At 44.2% G+C, this 19170-nt stretch overlaps 1 protein-coding gene across 4 annotated transcripts in view; it reads left to right on the top strand.

The window, feature by feature from the left end:
- LOC115458769 (metalloendopeptidase OMA1, mitochondrial-like) overlaps window positions 1-19170 on the top strand; it is an 87436-nt gene that overhangs the window by 51987 nt on the left and 16279 nt on the right. For all 4 annotated transcript variants that reach the window (XM_030188585.1, XM_030188586.1, XM_030188583.1 and 1 more), the window contains exon 8: window positions 15470-15619. In XM_030188585.1, the coding sequence (XP_030044445.1) occupies window positions 15470-15619 (150 nt within the window). The remainder of the gene's footprint in view (window positions 1-15469; window positions 15620-19170) is intronic.

The raw sequence follows: 19170 nt of genomic DNA, 5'->3' as shown, positions 1-19170 counted from the left end.
CTCAAGGTGAGGTTGCAGAGTGATACAGAAGCTTTCTGCATGCTCAGTGGTTCATACTAGAATTTTAGAATTATTCACCTCTCCCCACCCTAGACTATGTCTCCGTTGGTGTCCAATCACCTATCCATCCTTCTCACTCTGGCGTTGTTGGAGTTTTGACCTCTGAACCCCAATCCCCACCTTTCCCATCCATAGAATGGATTAGAAGATGTACAGACTTTCTTCATGATGGTGATGAGGTTTTGCTCTTTTAGCTGCTGGACAGGAAGGCTCTTCTGCACAAGAAGTTTCTTCTTCCATGGGTATCCCCCGTGTCACTGCAATATTGTGCAGTGTATAGCAAACAACAGTTATAGTTGTCACCATCTCTGCTACACAGATCAGGCTGCTTCTACTGTGATCCAAATATTGGAAATGGCTTCTCAGGAACTCAATGTTCTTTCAGTCATTGTGTCTTGGTATGCAAAAATATCTCATCTCTGCAGCTGCCTTGGTATCAGCATGGGGTGAGCATCTGTGGCTCACTTTCTCCATTTCCTCTCTGCAACACTCTTCTCAACAATATCGCATCTCTTGGGAAAACAAAAATTACATATTATTTACAAGCTACACTTTCTGTATTGATTTGAAAGGACACTGTGGAATGGACGGCAAGGGATCGAGGTGTGCTCAGTCATGACAAGAGTGATTCCAGAATTCCCTTTCTTCAATGTATAGTTTCCAGGGCTGTCAGGCTCTAAGCATTACACAAAACACGTTTCACGTATCAACGGCAGGAGGAAATTGAAGGGCAGTAAATACATCTGCACTGTCACTGCACTTATTGCGTAGTAAGGATTTTTTTTTCTGTGTGGTAGCGATATGGAAACACATTCAAAACGCTCCTAGCAGTTACTACTACTACTACTTATCATTTCTAAAGCGCTACTAGATGTACGCAGCGCTGTACACTTGAACATAAAGAGACGGTCCCTGCTTGACAGAGCTTACGATCTAATTAGGACAGACAAACAGGACAAACAAGAGATAAGGGAATATTAAAGTGAGGATGATAAAATAAGGGTTAACACACAGCCTTTGCATTTACCAAACTTTTGTAAAGGGGCTTCATTATGTTGTAAGCCAAAACCCTGCCTGTATCAAAAGTAATTTTAGGGCCTCTTTTACAAAGCCGCACTACCGATTGAAGTGGAGGAGTGGCCTAGTGGTTACAGCATCCGTCTTGAAATCCAGAGGTGGCCGTTTCAAATCCCACTGCTGCTCCTTGTGATCTTGGGCAAGTCACTTAACCCTCCATTGCCTCAGGTACAGACTTAGATTGAGAGCCCTCCTGGGACAGAGAAATATCCAGAGCAGGGGCGTATCTGCGTGGGGCCACAGGGGCCTGGGCCCCCGCAGATTTTGCCCTGGACCCCCCTACCGCCGTCAACCCTCCCCGCTGCCGTTGTTTACCTTTGCTGGCGGGGGACCCCAACCCCCCGCCAGCCGAGGTCCGCTTGCCGCCTTTAAAGATATTTCTTCATCTGGCGGGGGACCCCAACCCCCGTCAGCCGACCCGACGTCTTTAAAGTTCTTCTTCGGCCTCCGTGGCCGTGCTGTAGTTGACTGTTCAATCCAGTTCGGAGTCTGACGTCCCAGCACGTTGTACGTGCAGGACAACGTGCTGGGACGTCAGACTCCGAACTGGATTGAACAGTCAACTACAGCACGGCCACGGAGGCCGAAGAAGAACTTTAAAGATGTCGGGTCGGCTGGCGGGGGTTGGGGTCCCCCGCCAGGAAAGGTAAACAACGGCAGCGGGGGAGGGTTGACGGCGGGGGGGAGGGTGGAGAGTCGTTGGTGGGGAGGTTCTGGCAATGGCGGCGGGGGGGGGGGGGGTCGTTGGGGGGGGGGGCTAAAATGTGCCCCCTCTCTCTGGCTCTGGCCCCCCCTACCGCCAGAGTCCAGATACGCTCCTGATCCAGAGAACCTGAATGTAACTCACCTTGAGCTACTACTGAAAAAGGTGTGAGGAAATCTAAATAAATAAAATGAGAGGCAGCCCATTCAATTCCTATGGGCTTCCTCTCATTTGCTGCACGGCTTTGTAAAAGAAGCCCTTACTACACAAAAATGTACGCTAATTTTGAAGTAAACTACCAAATTAGGCCTCCCATAGGTTTTTTGTTTGCTTTTTTACATCAGGCCCATCTGTGCAAATTATAAATAGGAAAATTGTCATTTTTACATAGTTACATAGTAGATGACGGCAGAAAAAGACCTGCATGGTCCATCCAGTCTGCCCATGACAAACTCATATGTGTATACCTTACCTTGAATTTGTACCTGTCCTTTTCAGGGCACAGACCATATACAGTGGGGGAAATAAGTATTTGATCCCTTGCTGATTTTGTAAGTGTGCCCACTGACAAAGACATGAGCAGCCCATAATTGAAGGGTAGGTTATTGGTAACAGTGAGAGATAGCACATCACAAATTAAATCCGGAAAATCACATTGTGGAAAGTATATGAATTTATTTGCATTCTGCAGAGGGAAATAAGTATTTGATCCCTCTGGCAAACAAGACCTAATACTTGGTGGCAAAACCCTTGTTGGCAAGCACAGCGGTCAGACGTCTTCTGTAGTTGATGATGAGGTTTGCACACATGTCAGGAGGAATTTTGGTCCACTCCTCTTTGCAGATCATCTCTAAATCATTAAGAGTTCTGGGCTGTCGCTTGGCAACTCGCAGCTTCAGCTCCCTCCATAAGTTTTCAATGGGATTAAGGTCTGGTGACTGGCTAGGCCACTCCATGACCCTAATGTGCTTCTTCCTGAGCCACTCCTTTGTTGCCTTGGCTGTATGTTTTGGGTCATTGTCGTGCTGGAAGACCCAGCCACGACCCATTTTTAAGGCCCTGGCGGAGGGAAGGAGGTTGTCACTCAGAATTGTACGGTACATGGCCCCATCCATTCTCCCATTGATGCGGTGAAGTAGTCCTGTGCCCTTAGCAGAGAAACACCCCCAAAACATAACATTTCCACCTCCATGCTTGACAGTGGGGACGGTGTTCTTTGGGTCATAGGCAGCATTTCTCTTCCTCCAAACACGGCGAGTTGAGTTCATGCCAAAGAGCTCAATTTTTGTCTCATCTGACCACAGCACCTTCTCCCAATCACTCTCGGCATCATCCAGGTGTTCACTGGCAAACTTCAGACGGGCCGTCACATGTGCCTTCCGGAGCAGGGGGACCTTGCGGGCACTGCAGGATTGCAATCCGTTATGTCGTAATGTGTTACCAATGGTTTTCGTGGTGACAGTGGTCCCAGCTGCCTTGAGATCATTGACAAGTTCCCCCCTTGTAGTTGTAGGCTGATTTCTAACCTTCCTCATGATCAAGGATACCCCACGAGGTGAGATTTTGCGTGGAGCCCCAGATCTTTGTCGATTGACAGTCATTTTGTACTTCTTCCATTTTCTTACTATGGCACCAACAGTTGTCTCCTTCTCGCCCAGCGTCTTACTGATGGTTTTGTAGCCCATTCCAGCCTTGTGCAGGTGTATGATCTTGTCCCTGACATCCTTAGACAGCTCCTTGCTCTTGGCCATTTTGTAGAGGTTAGAGTCTGACTGATTCACTGAGTCTGTGGACAGGTGTCTTTCATACAGGTGACCATTGCCGACAGCTGTCTGTCATGCAGGTAACGAGTTGATTTGGAGCATCTACCTGGTCTGTAGGGGCCAGATCTCTTACTGGTTGGTGGGGGATCAAATACTTATTTCCCTCTGCAGAATGCAAATAAATTCATATACTTTCCACAATGTGATTTTCCGGATTTAATTTGTGATGTGCTATCTCTCACTGTTACCAATAACCTACCCTTCAATTATGGGCTGCTCATGTCTTTGTCAGTGGGCACACTTACAAAATCAGCAAGGGATCAAATACTTATTTCCCCCACTGTAAGTCTGCCCAGCAGTATTTCCCGCCTCCCAACCACCAGTCCCGCCTCCCATCACCGGCTCTGTTACAGACTGCCCTCCCCTATCCTCGCCTCCCAACCACCACCCCCTCTTCCCCCCAACTGCTCCGCCACCCAATTTCAGCTAAGCTTCTGAGGATCCATTCCTTCTGCACAGGATTCCTCTATGCATATCCCACGCATGTTTGAACTCCGTTACCGTTTTCATCTCCACCACCTCCCGCGGGAGGGCATTCCAAGCGTCTACCACCCTCTCCGTGAAAAAATATTTCCTGACAACATAAATTTTACAACATAAATGATTTGTTTGATTTCAGATTACATTTCTAATAGTTCATCTTGCCAGATTAATGAAAATTGATCACAATTGCCATACTGGCCCAGACTGAAGGTCTATCAGGCTCAGTATCCGAGTTCCAATGGTCGCCAATCAGAGACCCACAAACTGGAGTCCGACCAACTGTCCAACTTAAAATATGTTGGGCTATTTGTGTGTTATAACAAATAATCACAGACCCACAATCCGACCAACTGTCCGACCAACTGACGTCCCACAAGACCCCAACATAAAAATATGTTGGGGTCTCGTGGGACTTCAGTTGGTCGGATTAGGGTTAAGGGCCTTAGGGCGCTGTTTACTAACTCACCGCACGTGCCTGCAGTTAGCGCGCGCTAAATACGCTAGCGCGCCTACAACGTGGCTTAGTAAACCGGGCCCTTAGTCTCTAGGGGCCTCGTTTACTAAGCCACGCTAGAGGCACGCTAGTGCTTTTAGTGCATGCTAGCTGTGTAGGTGCCCATAGGAATATTGTGGGCGCCTACACAGCGTGCCCTAATTTTGTGCATGCGCTAAAAACGCTAGCGCACTTTAGTAAGCAGAGCCCTTGGTCTGAACATCTTCTTTCATGCAGAAAAATAGATAGCTTTAGAAACAGCACCATCTAGTGAAAAGAGTTGATACTAGATAATGCAATGCTTTTCTGTGCCATTCCTACACACAAGAGATCTAATGGACGTAATGAGTTTTTTGTTTTGTTTTTTTACCAAAAGGTTCTTTATTATCTGAATATATTTTACAATATACCTCTTTTGACCTGGCAGTTTCCTGCTGATTCTTTTTGGGTTTACAGCTTAATCAGATCTGCCCTCTCTTCGCTACTGTTCCATGAGCTTTTATTGAGAGAAATCTCTGGGTAGCTGCTAATTTTTGTTAACTTTTCAGCAAGTGCCAGATGTCGAACTGGGGTTGCGACTGAGCTGGAGGCCCACAGGATCAAGAAAAAAACTAATGGGTTAAACAAAATGAAAGTGCTATAAAAGTAAAAATCTGAGCCAAAAACTTAGGGGTTGATATTGAACATGATTTAACTGGCTAGAAATAGCTCCTGGCTGGTTAAATCACTTGTTTAGGGCTAACTGGTCATTTTCAGCAACACTTAGCTGGTTAGCGCCAAACTAAAAACAGACTATTTTGGGGATGTTCCCGGGAGTGGAGTCAGCACTTGGCCGGTTAAATGCTGACATTCAGAACTTAACTGGCCAGATAACCACATAAATAGGCCCATATAAGTCAGTCCTATTTTTACGCGATAAGCCATAAGCCGGTTAAGTGCTGAATATTGCACTTAACCGGCTATATGTTAGTTGGCTTCCCAAATCCAGAAATTCAATTCCCTTGAACGAACATGGTCAGGCATTGAATTTCTGGATTTAGCATTGGTGACAGTCAACAAAATGCTGATGGCCACCGGATGAATATTGGACCCTTAAAGTTTTAGTAAAAGCTACATTTAATTATTTTTTCAGTGTATGTTAATTGCATTATTTTTGTAACTGTTCTGAAGAAGAACTGTAATCCTTTTTTCCCCCCCTGTCTTTAATTCCTTGGTTTTATTTATTTATTTAGGGACCCTTTCACTAAAATTTGATAGAATCTGGGTTTAAAGTGAGATTTAATCCCAAATGTAACGCAGCACTTGTGGGGGGATTTTTTTTTTAAATGTGTTCCATTTACGTAGCTTTCCCACTATTCCAGAACTTGTGGGATAGTTGTGTCCATCAAATAGCAGGTGGAGATAGAGAACAGAAAACTAAGCTGAGACATATCGCTTTTAGCATCCAGTCCAGCTCCTCGCCATTTTCATTTCCAGCGGGTGGATGGACACACTTTTCAGCCTCTGATTCTGAGTGATTTGCTCCTGGTCTAGTTGGTCAGCTGTTCTCAAGTTGAGCTGTGCGGGTGTCTTGAGTCTGCAGAGTCATATCTGGAGGTCTTCTGATCCCCGTCTCTGGTGACCCATGAATTTATGTCTTCTCTCCCTTCACTTCTCCCCTGTTTCCTGTGGAGTTCCCCTTTAACAGCACTTAACTAAAAAAAAATAAAAAGGGCGAAGGAAAGAGGTTTACTGGAGAGCGTGGGACAGAGTATCAGTCCTGATTCTCATCTGGGATAAGACTTGTAGAGACTGTGAGCTTTGGGGGAGCAGCTAAAATTTGACTCGGAACTGCTTGGAGGGGCTACAAGTTCTACTTGGTGCAGGGTGGGGAGACCTGACTTACTTTTTGGGACTGCGTTGTACTGCGCTTGTGCCAAATGGGGTGAATGGCAACTCCCACAGAGTCAGTTGGGTGGTTTTCCTGCTGTGGGACCCACCAGCTGGTGTTGGAGTATTGCAGTGCATGCAAGCCGGGAATCCCGCGGGACATGGGGAAAACGGTCAGCAGCTGCATGTCTTCGGATTTGTCGCAGCATCTGAAAATGCCAGGGATTTGAGTTCTCCGGAAGAGCTGGTGCACAGTTTGATGCAAGAGAACACGGGGACGGGCACCATTTTGTCAGGTCCAACTGGCAGCGCAAAACATCCTCTGTCTGATCATGCACAGAGCACAACACAAGATGGTTGCCATAACGCCCTGCTGGAAGCGGGGTTGACCTTCTTGACAGATGCTATTTCACATGTTACGGGTTATGGCCCACAGTATGTCTTTGGCTGTCACAGTACATTGGCAACTCTGATTGCAGCATTGGGCAACGGATGCAGCATCAAATGGATGAGTAAACTTCCCTTTCATGTCAAGTGGCTATTTGGAGAAGATCTCAGTAACTTGGTGAAAGAACTGGGGGAAACTAAGCCACAGTGATTGCCGGAGGATAAACCGAAAGCCTCTGGTTGCCCATCTTCAGGGGGCTTTCGATCTCGATTTCAAGACAGCAGGAGTGGCCTAGTGGTTAGGGTGGTGGACTTTGGTCCTGGGGAACTGAGGAACTGAGTTCGATTCCCGGCACAGGCAGCTCCTTGTGACTCTGGGCAAGTCACTTAACCCTCCATTGCCTGCCGCATTGAGCCTGCCATGAGTGGGAAAGCGCGGGGTACAAATGTAACAAAAATAAAAATAAAATCAGCAATATTTGTCCCACTTTCAGGCACGCTAATCTTCCTTTCGTCTCAGTCAGCTAATCTTCCTTCCTCTCAGTCAGCTAGAGCACCCAGTGCCTTCCAAGTTTCACAGTGATGCAAAGCTGGTCCACGCTTCTCTTCTAACAGTGGAAGAATGTACAGAGACATCCTGGTGGAGACTACCTTACTGTTTTCAGTGAATATTTGCAAGGCGGTGGTGACAGGTCAACGCTGCATACCTTTGCCAAGCGCTGCAGGGCAGACAACGTGGTGTGATCGGTAGCCAGTTCGAGGGCTGCGGTCCTCAGATGGGCAGCGGTGCCAAGATTCCACCCACTGTAGGGAAACATCCCACAGGTTCTGGAATAATGGGAAGCTATGATCATTTTCTTTCCATTAGTCCTTCCCACTATTCCAAAGGCTCGCCCGAGGTTTCTGAGATGTTTAGTCGGTGCAGAGTAATAGGTCAGATAATGACTGTCACCTTGCATGGTGCTTCCTGCATATTTCTTGTTCTCTACACGTTGTCTCCAGAGATAAGAGGGGTCTCCATACATGTTGGCTTGTCCGGTTAGTGTTGGGTTATCGAGTTGTTTAATTAAGGTGGTTGTGTTTATTCGGAGTTTCTCCTTACTGTTTGCATGCATATACTGAAGAGCTGGACTGGATGCCAAGGGAGAGATGTCTCAGCTTAGTTTTCAGTTCTCTATCTTCACCTGCTGGTTGATGGACACAACTATCCCACAGGTTCTGGAATAGTGGAAAGGACTAATGAAAAGAAAATTATCAGTAAGACCTAATTTCTCCTTATTGCAAGTCATAGGATAATATTTTCATTAGACTCAATTAAACTCTCCGGGTGCAGATATGCTAAACTATCTGTCAATCACCACAATATCCGCTGCATCAAAACGACATTAATATAACCTGTATAGGATACAGTGTTATTGTTAACAGGAAAAAAGGCCTCAAAGAGCTCACAGATCTTAATGGAACTGTTTGAGCTGAAATGGATCACCAGATCCTACCTTCATCATCGGCCAAAATGACCAGAAATGCTTTGAGAAGCTGTGCTGTTTACTCTCCCATGTGGTACCGAGACCCTGAAGCAGCCTTGCGAAACGCTGGCCATCGTCGGCTCGGCACATGAGTCCAGAGAGACCACAGTAAAGCACTGAGGCAACGTGACTCAGGAGCACCACCGCTAAAGATAAGTGCTGGTACCTTTAAAACATTAGCGTTTCTGAAAGAACTAGATACTCTATCCAATAGTAAAGTTGTGACCAGCTACAGTGACAGGAAACTTGCACATCAAAAGGTTTTTGGCCGATGATGAAGGTAGGATCTGGTGATCCGTTTCACCTCGAACAGTTCCATTAAGATCTGTGAGCTGTTTGAGGCCTTTTTTTCCTGTTAACCATAACACTGTATCATATACAGGTTATATTAATGTCGTTTTGATGCAGCGGATATTGTGGTGATTAATATTTTCATTAGTTCATGTTATCAGTATAGAGTTAATGCGGGAGCACTCTGCATTAACTCTTTGTTAGCCATTGACTGTGAATTAAGTATGATTCAGTAGCTGGTTTAACGCTTCCACGCTTACTTTCCGTCCATGAATAGCCCTCTTCTGACAATATTTTTTTTAAAAATTGGTAACAGGTCAGTGCACATAGGCAGAATATCACAAAATGCTTTCAAACATTTCTGCTCTACCTTGTTTGCATGGTAAAAGGTCCCTGTATTTATTTATTTCATTTTCCTGTGTACTACAGCAGCAAAACTTGCTCCGTCCTAATAAGCTCTTGAAGAGTTTCAGCTGACGACATCAATGTAGTTCATGTGTTTGGATAGTAGAAATAAAGGTTCAAAAATCTGCTGTAGGTGATGCCTTTGTCTAGGACTCATTTAAAACATTTACAGCTAGCTTTTGAGAAGTATCCTCCCAAGGTATAATTCACAAAGGGGTTAAGACAGTCCACTGGAAAAGTGTTTTAATTTTTCTGCATCCCTTCACTTGGCTTATTTTTTTGCAAACCCTGACAGCATCCCTTTAATGAAAAATATTACTCTTATCTGTGCTCTACTTCCCTGAAGAGAGGTTCTTAACACTGGTAGCAGTTACAGAGCTGTAAGCACAACAGTGCTACTCCGCAACATTACAGTAACCCTTCTAAGTCACATCTGTGTTATTACTCTGCTTCCAGTGTCAGCTCTGTGTTGTCTAAATTCCTCCAAGGTCAGTAACTCGGAACCAGATGGCACTACTATTCATTAAATTAATCGAAGTTTCCCTGTCTCTCATACAGACACATACACACCACCTGTTTAACTTAAAATATTATTTCAAGCCAGGCAGCTATTTATATATTAATCACTGACATTTCTTTATCTCTGTGTCTCGCAACTTAATTACAGAAAGACATATTCCCTTGTAAAGCTCATCGTCATTGTTAATGATGAATACCTTAAGGCTGTTGGCATTGTGTACGAGTGGTCTGTGATTCAAAATAGGGTTAGCAGAACATATTTTTGCTTGGCAAGGCTAAACAAACCAAACTCTATCCCTCAGATTTCCTGGTGGTTGTTAATGTGGGGGACAATAAAATTGGCCCCATTCCACTGCCTGTGATTCCGAGTCGCCTGATAATTATGTGCCGAACTTCAGTCTGTTAATCCAATGGGAAACATGAGTCTGCAGTACTGTCAGTGGCCACATACTGGCCGTATCTTACAACTTACAGGGTTGTTTTTTTGTCTTGTCTTGAACATGCATGCATGGGATCTTGCCAGGTATTTGTGACCTGGATTGGCCACTGTTGGAAACAGGATGCTGGGCTTGATGGACCTTTGGTCTGTCCCAGTATGGCAACACTTATGTACTTAAGTAGAGTTGGGCCATGGGGTGCTTGGAGTTGCCTTGATCTGCATGCTAATGGTATTGAAATAAGATTTGATGAAGGACTGCCAGCAATGTGCAATGAATGAGTGATGCCAAGGGCAAGCTGCATTCCTGGGAAGGTGAGCTACAGCCGTGGCAGCAACATTGGCATCGGTGCATTGGCAATGAATATCAGAAATGATAAATTCCAGAACATGGACCACATTCTGTTTTTGGTACAGTTGGGCTGTGGCCGGTATGCATTGGGGCAAGTGGGAGGTGCTATAGGAACTGCGCAGACCACGAGTAGTGGGCAACAGGAGAACACATGAGAGAGGAGATTAATGGTGGCTGGGGAGTGTGACAGGAGATCAGTTGAAGAAAATTGAATGGGGAAACTGGGAGTGAGAAAAATGAGCTACAGGATCTTGGTTTGGGTGGTGAGAGCGACAGATCATCTTGGGGCTTGGTAAGAAAGGATCATAAAAGGAGAAAATTATGGCAGATCTACTGTGTATATGTATGAAAGAGCTAATTAATGCCATGGTATATGTTAGAAAGAGGGATTGACATCAGGAAAAGGTGTGTATTTGAAACAATACTAGTCATTGTGTTTGGAGGGAGAGGGCAACAGGGAAGGGGATTGAAAAGTAGAGAAAAGGGACTGGAGTTAGGGAGTGGGAGATTGTGTGGGAATATGAGGGAATGGAGCAGAGGGCAGGAAACCTCCCTTTCCCCAGTCCTGATCCTTTTTTCCCCTCTGAATCTGTGTCCCTCCCTGACGTCCTGTTAAATATTTTGGTATAAGAATATCCGAAGTCTTGTGTTGTGGTACTAATTTGACCACAAATGTTTTGCTGGTCCCTGCTAGTGTTTGTTTATTCTCAACCATTTCATAAGCGCTAATAACTACAGAAATGCAAACCAAGAAATGTGTTGCTAAATTTTTGAAAAAAAAATCAATTTGAAATAGCCCTTTGCCCTTGCAGTCTTAGAAGTTACCTAGAACATGTCAAGTTTGAAGTTTATTTTTTTTGTTTGTTACATTTGTACCCCGCGCTTTCCCACTCATGGCAGGCTCAATGGAGGGTTAAGTGACTTGCCCAGAGTGACAAGGAGCTGCCTGTGCCTGAAGTGGGAATCGAACTCAGTTCCTCAGTTCCCCAGGACCAAAGTCCACCACCCTAACCACTAGGCCACTCCTCCACTGTTGCTACTATTTGAGATTCTACATGGAATGTTGCTATTCCACTAGCAACATTCCATGTAGAAGTCGGCCCTTGCAGATCACCAATGTGGCCGCGCAGGCTTCTGCTTCTGTGAGTCTGACGTCCTGCACGTACGTGCAGGACGTCAGACTCACAGAAACAGAAGCCTGCGCAGCCTTCTACATGGAATGTTGCTAGTGGAATAGCAACGTTCCATGTAGAATCTCCAATAGTAGCAACAGAATCTCAATAGTAGCAACATTCCATGTAGAATCTCCAATAGTAGCAACATTCCATGTAGAATCTCCAATAGTATCTATCTATTTTTGTTACATTTGTACCCTGTGCTTTCCCACTCATGGCAGGCTCAATGCGGCTTACATGGGGCAATAGAGGGTTACATGACTTGCCCAGAGTCACAAGGAGCTGCCTGTGCCTGAAGTGGGAATCGAACTCAGTTCCTCAGTTCCCCAGGACCAAAGTCCACCACCCTAACCACTAGGCCACTCCTCCACTCCATCCCGCAAGTCATAAACTTATATCTATGTGGCTTACAAATCTAAAAAATTCAGTAAAAGAGAGAAAGAAAAGTAGAAATAACATGGGGAAAAAACAGTAGGGAGAGGGAGAAATGGAACTGTAATAAAAATATAAAAGGGGGGGATATAAGCAATGGCAGAGGGAAGGATAAAGCATGTGTACTAACTTACTAGTCAAGGGCTGACCTGCGGATAAAGATCAAGTCCATTGGACCCAGCCACACCAGTTGTAAAGAGCTCAGCTTTACAATTCTTCCCCTGTCTCTGCTGTGCTTCCCTGCATTCTGATGCTGTCTGAGATTGTGCCAGGTAACCAGGCTTCATGCTTGTAGGGATAGATAGCCCTAAATTACAGCATTCTGTTCATTTAATAAAAAGTTGTTTTCCTGGACTCTCATCCATTAGGCTCCCTGCTTAGCCCTTCAGGAAGCCACTGTGATAGCTCTGAGCTTCCTGCCAGACTCAGCAGGGAGATAGGGGTGCTTCTGAGCAGAATACAAAACATCCATGGCATGCAGCACTGCGTAAATTATAGATAGCATAACTTACAAGGCATATTTTGGCCTTTTTAAAATGACACAGTACTATATACTCTGGGCACGGGAAAACAGTTTAACCTAGGTTTTTCCTCCCCATGTTTATAATTTCCATGGCCTTCCCCTCTATAAGGCAACCATAACAGCGAAAGAATTTGCATGGATACTACTACTACTACTACTATTTAGCATTTCTATAGCGCTACAAGGCATACGCAGCGCTGCACAAACATAGAAGAAAGACAGTCCCTGCTCAAAGAGCTTACAAAGCCACAGAACACGATTCCGTTTGGAACCCTGCACCCAAAGTCTAACGCATAGGTGTCATCCTTGCATAGGATTCCTCTCTAGAGTTTTGGAATCAAACCTGAATCTCCTGTTTTGTAGTGTACAGCAGTTTGAACCTATTCTTTTTAAAGGTGCTAATGCCAAATAGAGGAATATGCTGAGGTGTCATCTTTTCAGGGATTCCCCCCACTTTTTGAAATCCTGATAAAGTATACTGGGATATAAGCATAGTTAGGAACATAAGAATAGACAACTGGGTCAGACCTGTTTCAAACAGTGTAAATCCAGGTCACAAGTACCGCAGAAACCCAAATACTAGCAACATTCCATGCTACCAATCCCAGGTCAAGCAGTGGCTTCCCCATGTCTATCTCAATAGAAAACTATGGACTTTTCCTCCAGGAACTTGTCAAAACCTTTTGTAAACCCAAATATGCTATCCGCTGTTACCACATCTTCTGGCAATGAGTTTCAGAGCTTAACTATTCATTCAGCGAAAAAATATTTCCATGTAACTTCATTGAGTGTCCCCTAGTCTTTGTTCATTTTGAAAGAGTAAAAAATCGATTCACTTCTACTCGTTTTACACCACTCAGGATTTTGTAGACCTCAATCATATCTTCCCTCCTCTGTCTCTTTTCCAAGCTGAAGAGCCCTAACCTCTTTAGCCTTTCTTCATAAGAGAGGAATTCCACCTCCTTTATCATTTTGGTCACTCTTCTTTGAACCTTTTCTAATTCCGCTGTATCTTTTTTTGAGATATGGCAACCAGAGTTGAACGTAATAATCAAAGTGAGGTCACCCCATGGAGCGCTACAAAGGAATTATAGTATTCTTGTTTTTATTTGCCATCCCAATTCCTAGCATCCTGTTTGCTTTTGGTCACCGTCACACACACTGGGCTGAAGATTTCAGCATATAGTCTACAATGACACCTAGATCTTTCTTGGTGACTCCCAAGGTGGACCCTAGCATCAAGTAACTATGATTCAAATTATTGTTTCCAATGTGCATCACTTTGCTTTTGTCCACATTAAATTTCATCTGCCATTTGGATGCCTAGTCTTCCAGTTTCCTAAGGTCTCCCTGCAATTTTTCACAGTCCACATGTGTTTTTAACAACTTTGAATTGTTTTGTGTCATCTGCAAATTTAATCACCTCACTTGTCTTTCCAGTTTCAAAATCATTTATATTTTAAATAGCACCAGTCCCAGTACAGATCTCTGCGGCAATCCACTATTTGCCCTCCTGCATTGAGAAAAATGTCCATTTTAACCCTATTCTCTATTTTCTGTCCAATAACCAATTCCTAATCCAGAACAGAACATTACTTCCTATCCCATGACTCTTTAATTTTCTCAGGAGTCTCTCATGTAGAACTTTGTCAAAAGCTTTCTGAAAATCTAAATACACTACATCAACCAGCTCACCTTTATCGACATGTTTGTTTACGCCTTCAAAGAAATGAAGCAAATTGGTGAGGCAAGATTTCCCTTGGCTCTATCCCACTATACCAAGTTTGTCTATGTGTTCAGTAATTTTATTCTTTATAATAGTTTCCACTATTTTGCCCAGTACTGAAGTCAGGCTCACTGGTCTGTAATTTCTCCGATCACCCATGGAACCCTTTTAAAAAATTGATGTCACATTGGCCACCCTCCAATTTTAACGACAAGTTACAGATCACTAACAACAGATCATCAGTTTCATGTTTGAGTTCTTTCAATACCCTAGGGTGTGTGCCATCCAGTCCAGGTGATATACTACTCTTTAATTTGTCAATTTGGCTCAGTACCTCTTCCAGATTCACTGAGATTTTTTCCAGTTCCTCCGCACCATCACCCTTGAAAACCATTTCTGGTACATGTAGATCTCTTGCATCATCTTCTGTAAAGACCGAAGCAAAAAAATTCATTCAGTCTCTTCGTTATGGTCTTGTCCTCCCTGAGTGCCCCTTTTGCTCCAACATGATCTAGCGGTTCCACTGATTCCCTCACAGGCTTTCAGCTTGTGATGTACCTTATCAATAATACTGAGGTTCAACACCACACGACAATGTGTTTGGTCAAAAAAGTCATCATAGGTCTGAAAAACAACCAGGGAAGCCAGGTTCAAATCCTGCTGCTGCTCCTTGTGATCTTGAGCAAGTCTTTTAGAGGTCCTTTTTACAAAGGCACGCTAGCATTTTTAGCGTGCGCTAAAAATAAGCACATGCTAAACATTAGAGACACCCATATATTTCTATGGGTGTCTCTAGCGTTTAGTGCACACTAAAAACGCTAGCGCGCCTTTGTAAAAGGACCCCTTAACCCTCCATTGCCTCAGGTTACAAACTTAGATTGTGAGCCCTCCAGGGACAGGAAAATATAACTACTACTGAAAAGATGTGAGCTAAATCCAAATCTGAAAAACCCACTAAGCTACTTCTCTGTGAGTCAGACCAAATTTATGTAGCCAGAACCACAGCATTGCAGGTATCCCTTCTCTATATTGCAACTCCTACCACTTGCAGAGTAAACGTTCTGTTACCGTTTCTCTTCTGCTCCTGGAGTTTTTCTTTCTTTCTGCATGTTCCTAGTATGTGACAAAAATAGTAATGTTTATGCATGATTAATGTTGTGTTAGATTAGCTTGTCTTCTTTTCTTTCAGGCCTGCGTAGATGTGAGAGCAAGTTCAGTATTCTGGCAACAGTTGGAGTTGTTGGAGGCAGTGAAAGGGCAACCTCAATTACCAGAATGGGTCTCCACACACCCCTCCCATGGGAAGCGTGCAAAGCGTTTGGACAGGCTCATACCTGAGGTGAGCACTTGGAAGAATGTGATTTTGTTTTGTTTTTTTGTCAGACCAACTTTATTTATCTGTTCAGGAGTACACGTTTGTTTACATCGTTTGATAACACATCAAAACATTCATTATATATTTAAAAAAAGCATAACATATCCTTACAAAAACAATGTTTAAAAACACTTATCAAAAATATTTCCTAACAGTCAGTCATTGTTTAATAACGTACTCTCTGTCCTTCTATGTTAAATTGTACAGCGCTGCGTAACCCTAGTAGCGCTTTAGAAATGTCAAGTAGTAGTAGTAGTAGTCCTTCGATGTCTTCAATCTCATCTTCTCTTTTATTTTTCTAGTTTAAAAATTTTACTTAAAGACTCTGAAGTGTGTTGTTGCTTTCCTGTACAAACGCTTGTTCAAATAAGTGTTTTCAGATCTCTTTTAAAAGGGGTTAGCACACGTGTGTATGTGTTCATTGTTCATGTAGTAACATATCATTCCTTGTCATCAATACCAGACCAATGGGTTATGTCCATCTACCAACAGAAGGAGACAGAGAAAATAGTTTTAAGTACTTTGCCCTTAAAGGGTATCGTGCAGCCTGGAATCCTCAGTACATGAGTATTGCCATACTGGGACAGACCAAAGGTCCATCAAGCCCAGCATCCTGTTTCCAACAGTGGCCAATCCAGATCACAAGTACCTTGCAGAAACCCAAAGAGTAGCAACATTCCATGTACAACTGCGAAGAATAGCAAGATTCTAGAATTCTAAAGAATAACAAGATTCCATGCAGACTTTCAAAGAGTAGCAAGATTCCATTCAGAATCCTAAATACATAAGTACATGAGTATTGCCATACTGGGACAGACCAAAGGTCCATCAAGCCCAGCATCCTGTTTCCAACAGTGGCCAATCCAGGTCACAAGTACCTGGCAAGATCCCCAAAGAGTAGCAACATTCCATGTAGAACCCCAAAGAGTAGCAAGATTCTGGAATCCTAAAGCGTGACAAGATTCCATGCAGAATCTCAGAGTAGCAACATTCCATGTAGAACCCCAAAGAGTAGCAAGATTCCATTCAGAATCCCAAGTACATACAGTGGTGGAAATAAGTATTTGATCCCTTGCTGATTTTGTAAGTTTGCCCACTGACAAAGACATGAGCAGCCCATAATTGAAGGGTAGGTTATTGGTAACAGTGAGAGATAGCACATCACAAATTAAATCCGGAAAATCACATTGTGGAAAGTATATGAATTTATTTGCATTCTGCAGAGGGAAATAAGTATTTAATCCCTCTGGCAAACAAGACCTAATACTTGGTGGCAAAACCCTTGTTGGCAAGCACAGCGGTCAGACGTCTTCTGTAGTTGATGATGAGGTTTGCACACATGTCAGGAGGAATTTTGGTCCACTCCTCTTTGCAGATCATCTCTAAATCATTAAGAGTTCTGGGCTGTCGCTTGGCAACTCGCAGCTTCAGCTCCCTCCATAAGTTTTCAATGGGATTAAGGTCTGGTGACTGGCTAGGCCACTCCATGACCCTAATGTGCTTCTTCCTGAGCCACTCCTTTGTTGCCTTGGCTGTATGTTTTGGGTCATTGTCGTGCTGGAAGACCCAGCCACGACCCATTTTTAAGGCCCTGGCGGAGGGAAGGAGGTTGTCACTCAGAATTGTACGGTACATGGCCCCATCCATTCTCCCATTGATGCGGTGAAGTAGTCCTGTGCCCTTAGCAGAGAAACACCCCCAAAACATAACATTTCCACCTCCATGCTTGACAGTGGGGACGGTGTTCTTTGGGTCATAGGCAGCATTTCTCTTCCTCCAAACACGGCGAGTTGAGTTCATGCCAAAGAGCTCAATTTTTGTCTCATCTGACCACAGCACCTTCTCCCAATCACTCTCGGCATCATCCAGGTGTTCACTGGCAAACTTCAGACGGGCCGTCACATGTGCCTTCCGGAGCAGGGGGACCTTGCGGGCACTGCAGGATTGCAATCCGTTATGTCGTAATGTGTTACCAATGGTTTTCGTGGTGACAGTGGTCCCAGCTGCCTTGAGATCATTGACAAGTTCCCCCCTTGTAGTTGTAGGCTGATTTCTAACCTTCCTCATGATCAAGGATACCCCACGAGGTGAGATTTTGCGTGGAGCCCCAGATCTTTGTCGATTGACAGTCATTTTGTACTTCTTCCATTTTCTTACTATGGCACCAACAGTTGTCTCCTTCTCGCCCAGCGTCTTACTGATTGTTTTGTAGCCCATTCCAGCCTTGTGCAGGTGTATGATCTTGTCCCTGACATCCTTAGACAGCTCCTTGCTCTTGGCCATTTTGTAGAGGTTAGAGTCTGACTGATTCACTGAGTCTGTGGACAGGTGTCTTTCATACAGGTGACCATTGCCGACAGCTGTCTGTCATGCAGGTAACGAGTTGATTTGGAGCATCTACCTGGTCTGTAGGGGCCAGATCTCTTACTGGTTGGTGGGGGATCAAATACTTATTTCCCTCTGCAGAATGCAAATAAATTCATATACTTTCCACAATGTGATTTTCCGGATTTAATTTGTGATGTGCTATCTCTCACTGTTACCAATAACCTACCCTTCAATTATGGGCTGCACATGTCTTTGTCAGTGGGCAAACTTACAAAATCAGCAAGGGATCAAATACTTATTTCCACCACTGTAAGTATTGCCATACTGGGACAGACCAAAGGTCCATCAAGCCCAGCATCCTGTTTCCAACAGTGGCCAATCCAGGTCACAAATACCTGGCAAGATCCCAAAAAGTACAAAACATTTTATGCTGCCAAGAGGGAGTATGAAAAAAAGATAGCATTAGAGGCAAAAAAACATAGTAAAAATTTTTTTCGGTATATTAAAAGCTGGATGATCGAGGGGTAAAAGGGGCGATCAAGGAAGACAAAGACGTAGCGGAGAGACTGAATGAATTCTTTGCTTCGGTCTTCACTGAGGAAGATTTGGGTGGGATACCGGTGTCGGAAATGGTATTTCAAGCGGACGAGTCGGAGAAACTTACTGACTTCACAGTAAACCTGGAGGACGTAAATGGGCAGTTCGGCAAACTAAAGAGTAGCAAATCTCCTGGACCGGATGGTATTCATCCTAGAGTACTGATAGAACTGAAAAATGAGCTTGTGGAGCTACTGCTAGTGATATGCAACTTATCCTTAAAATCGAGCGTGGTACCGGAAGATTGGAGGGTGGCCAATGTAACGCCCATTTTTTAAAAAGGCTCCAGGGGAGATGCGGGAAATTATAGACCGGTGAGTCTGACGTCGGTGCCGGGGAAAATGGTAGAGGCTATTATCAAAAACAAAATTACAGAGCACATCCGAGGACATGGATTACTGAGACCAAGTCAGCATGGCTTTTGTGTGGGGAAATCTTGCCTGACCAATTTACTTCAATTCTTTGAAGGAGTGAACAAACATGTGGACAAAGGGGAGTCGGTTGATATTGTGTATCTGGATTTTCAAAAGGCGTTTGACAAGGTACCTCATGAAAGGCTACAGAGGAAATTGGAGGGTCATGGGATAGGA

Source organism: Microcaecilia unicolor, unplaced genomic scaffold, assembly GCF_901765095.1.
Source record: "Microcaecilia unicolor unplaced genomic scaffold, aMicUni1.1, whole genome shotgun sequence".
Taxonomy (NCBI): Eukaryota; Metazoa; Chordata; class Amphibia; order Gymnophiona; family Siphonopidae; genus Microcaecilia; species Microcaecilia unicolor.
This window is presented reverse-complemented; position numbering and strand designations above follow the sequence as displayed.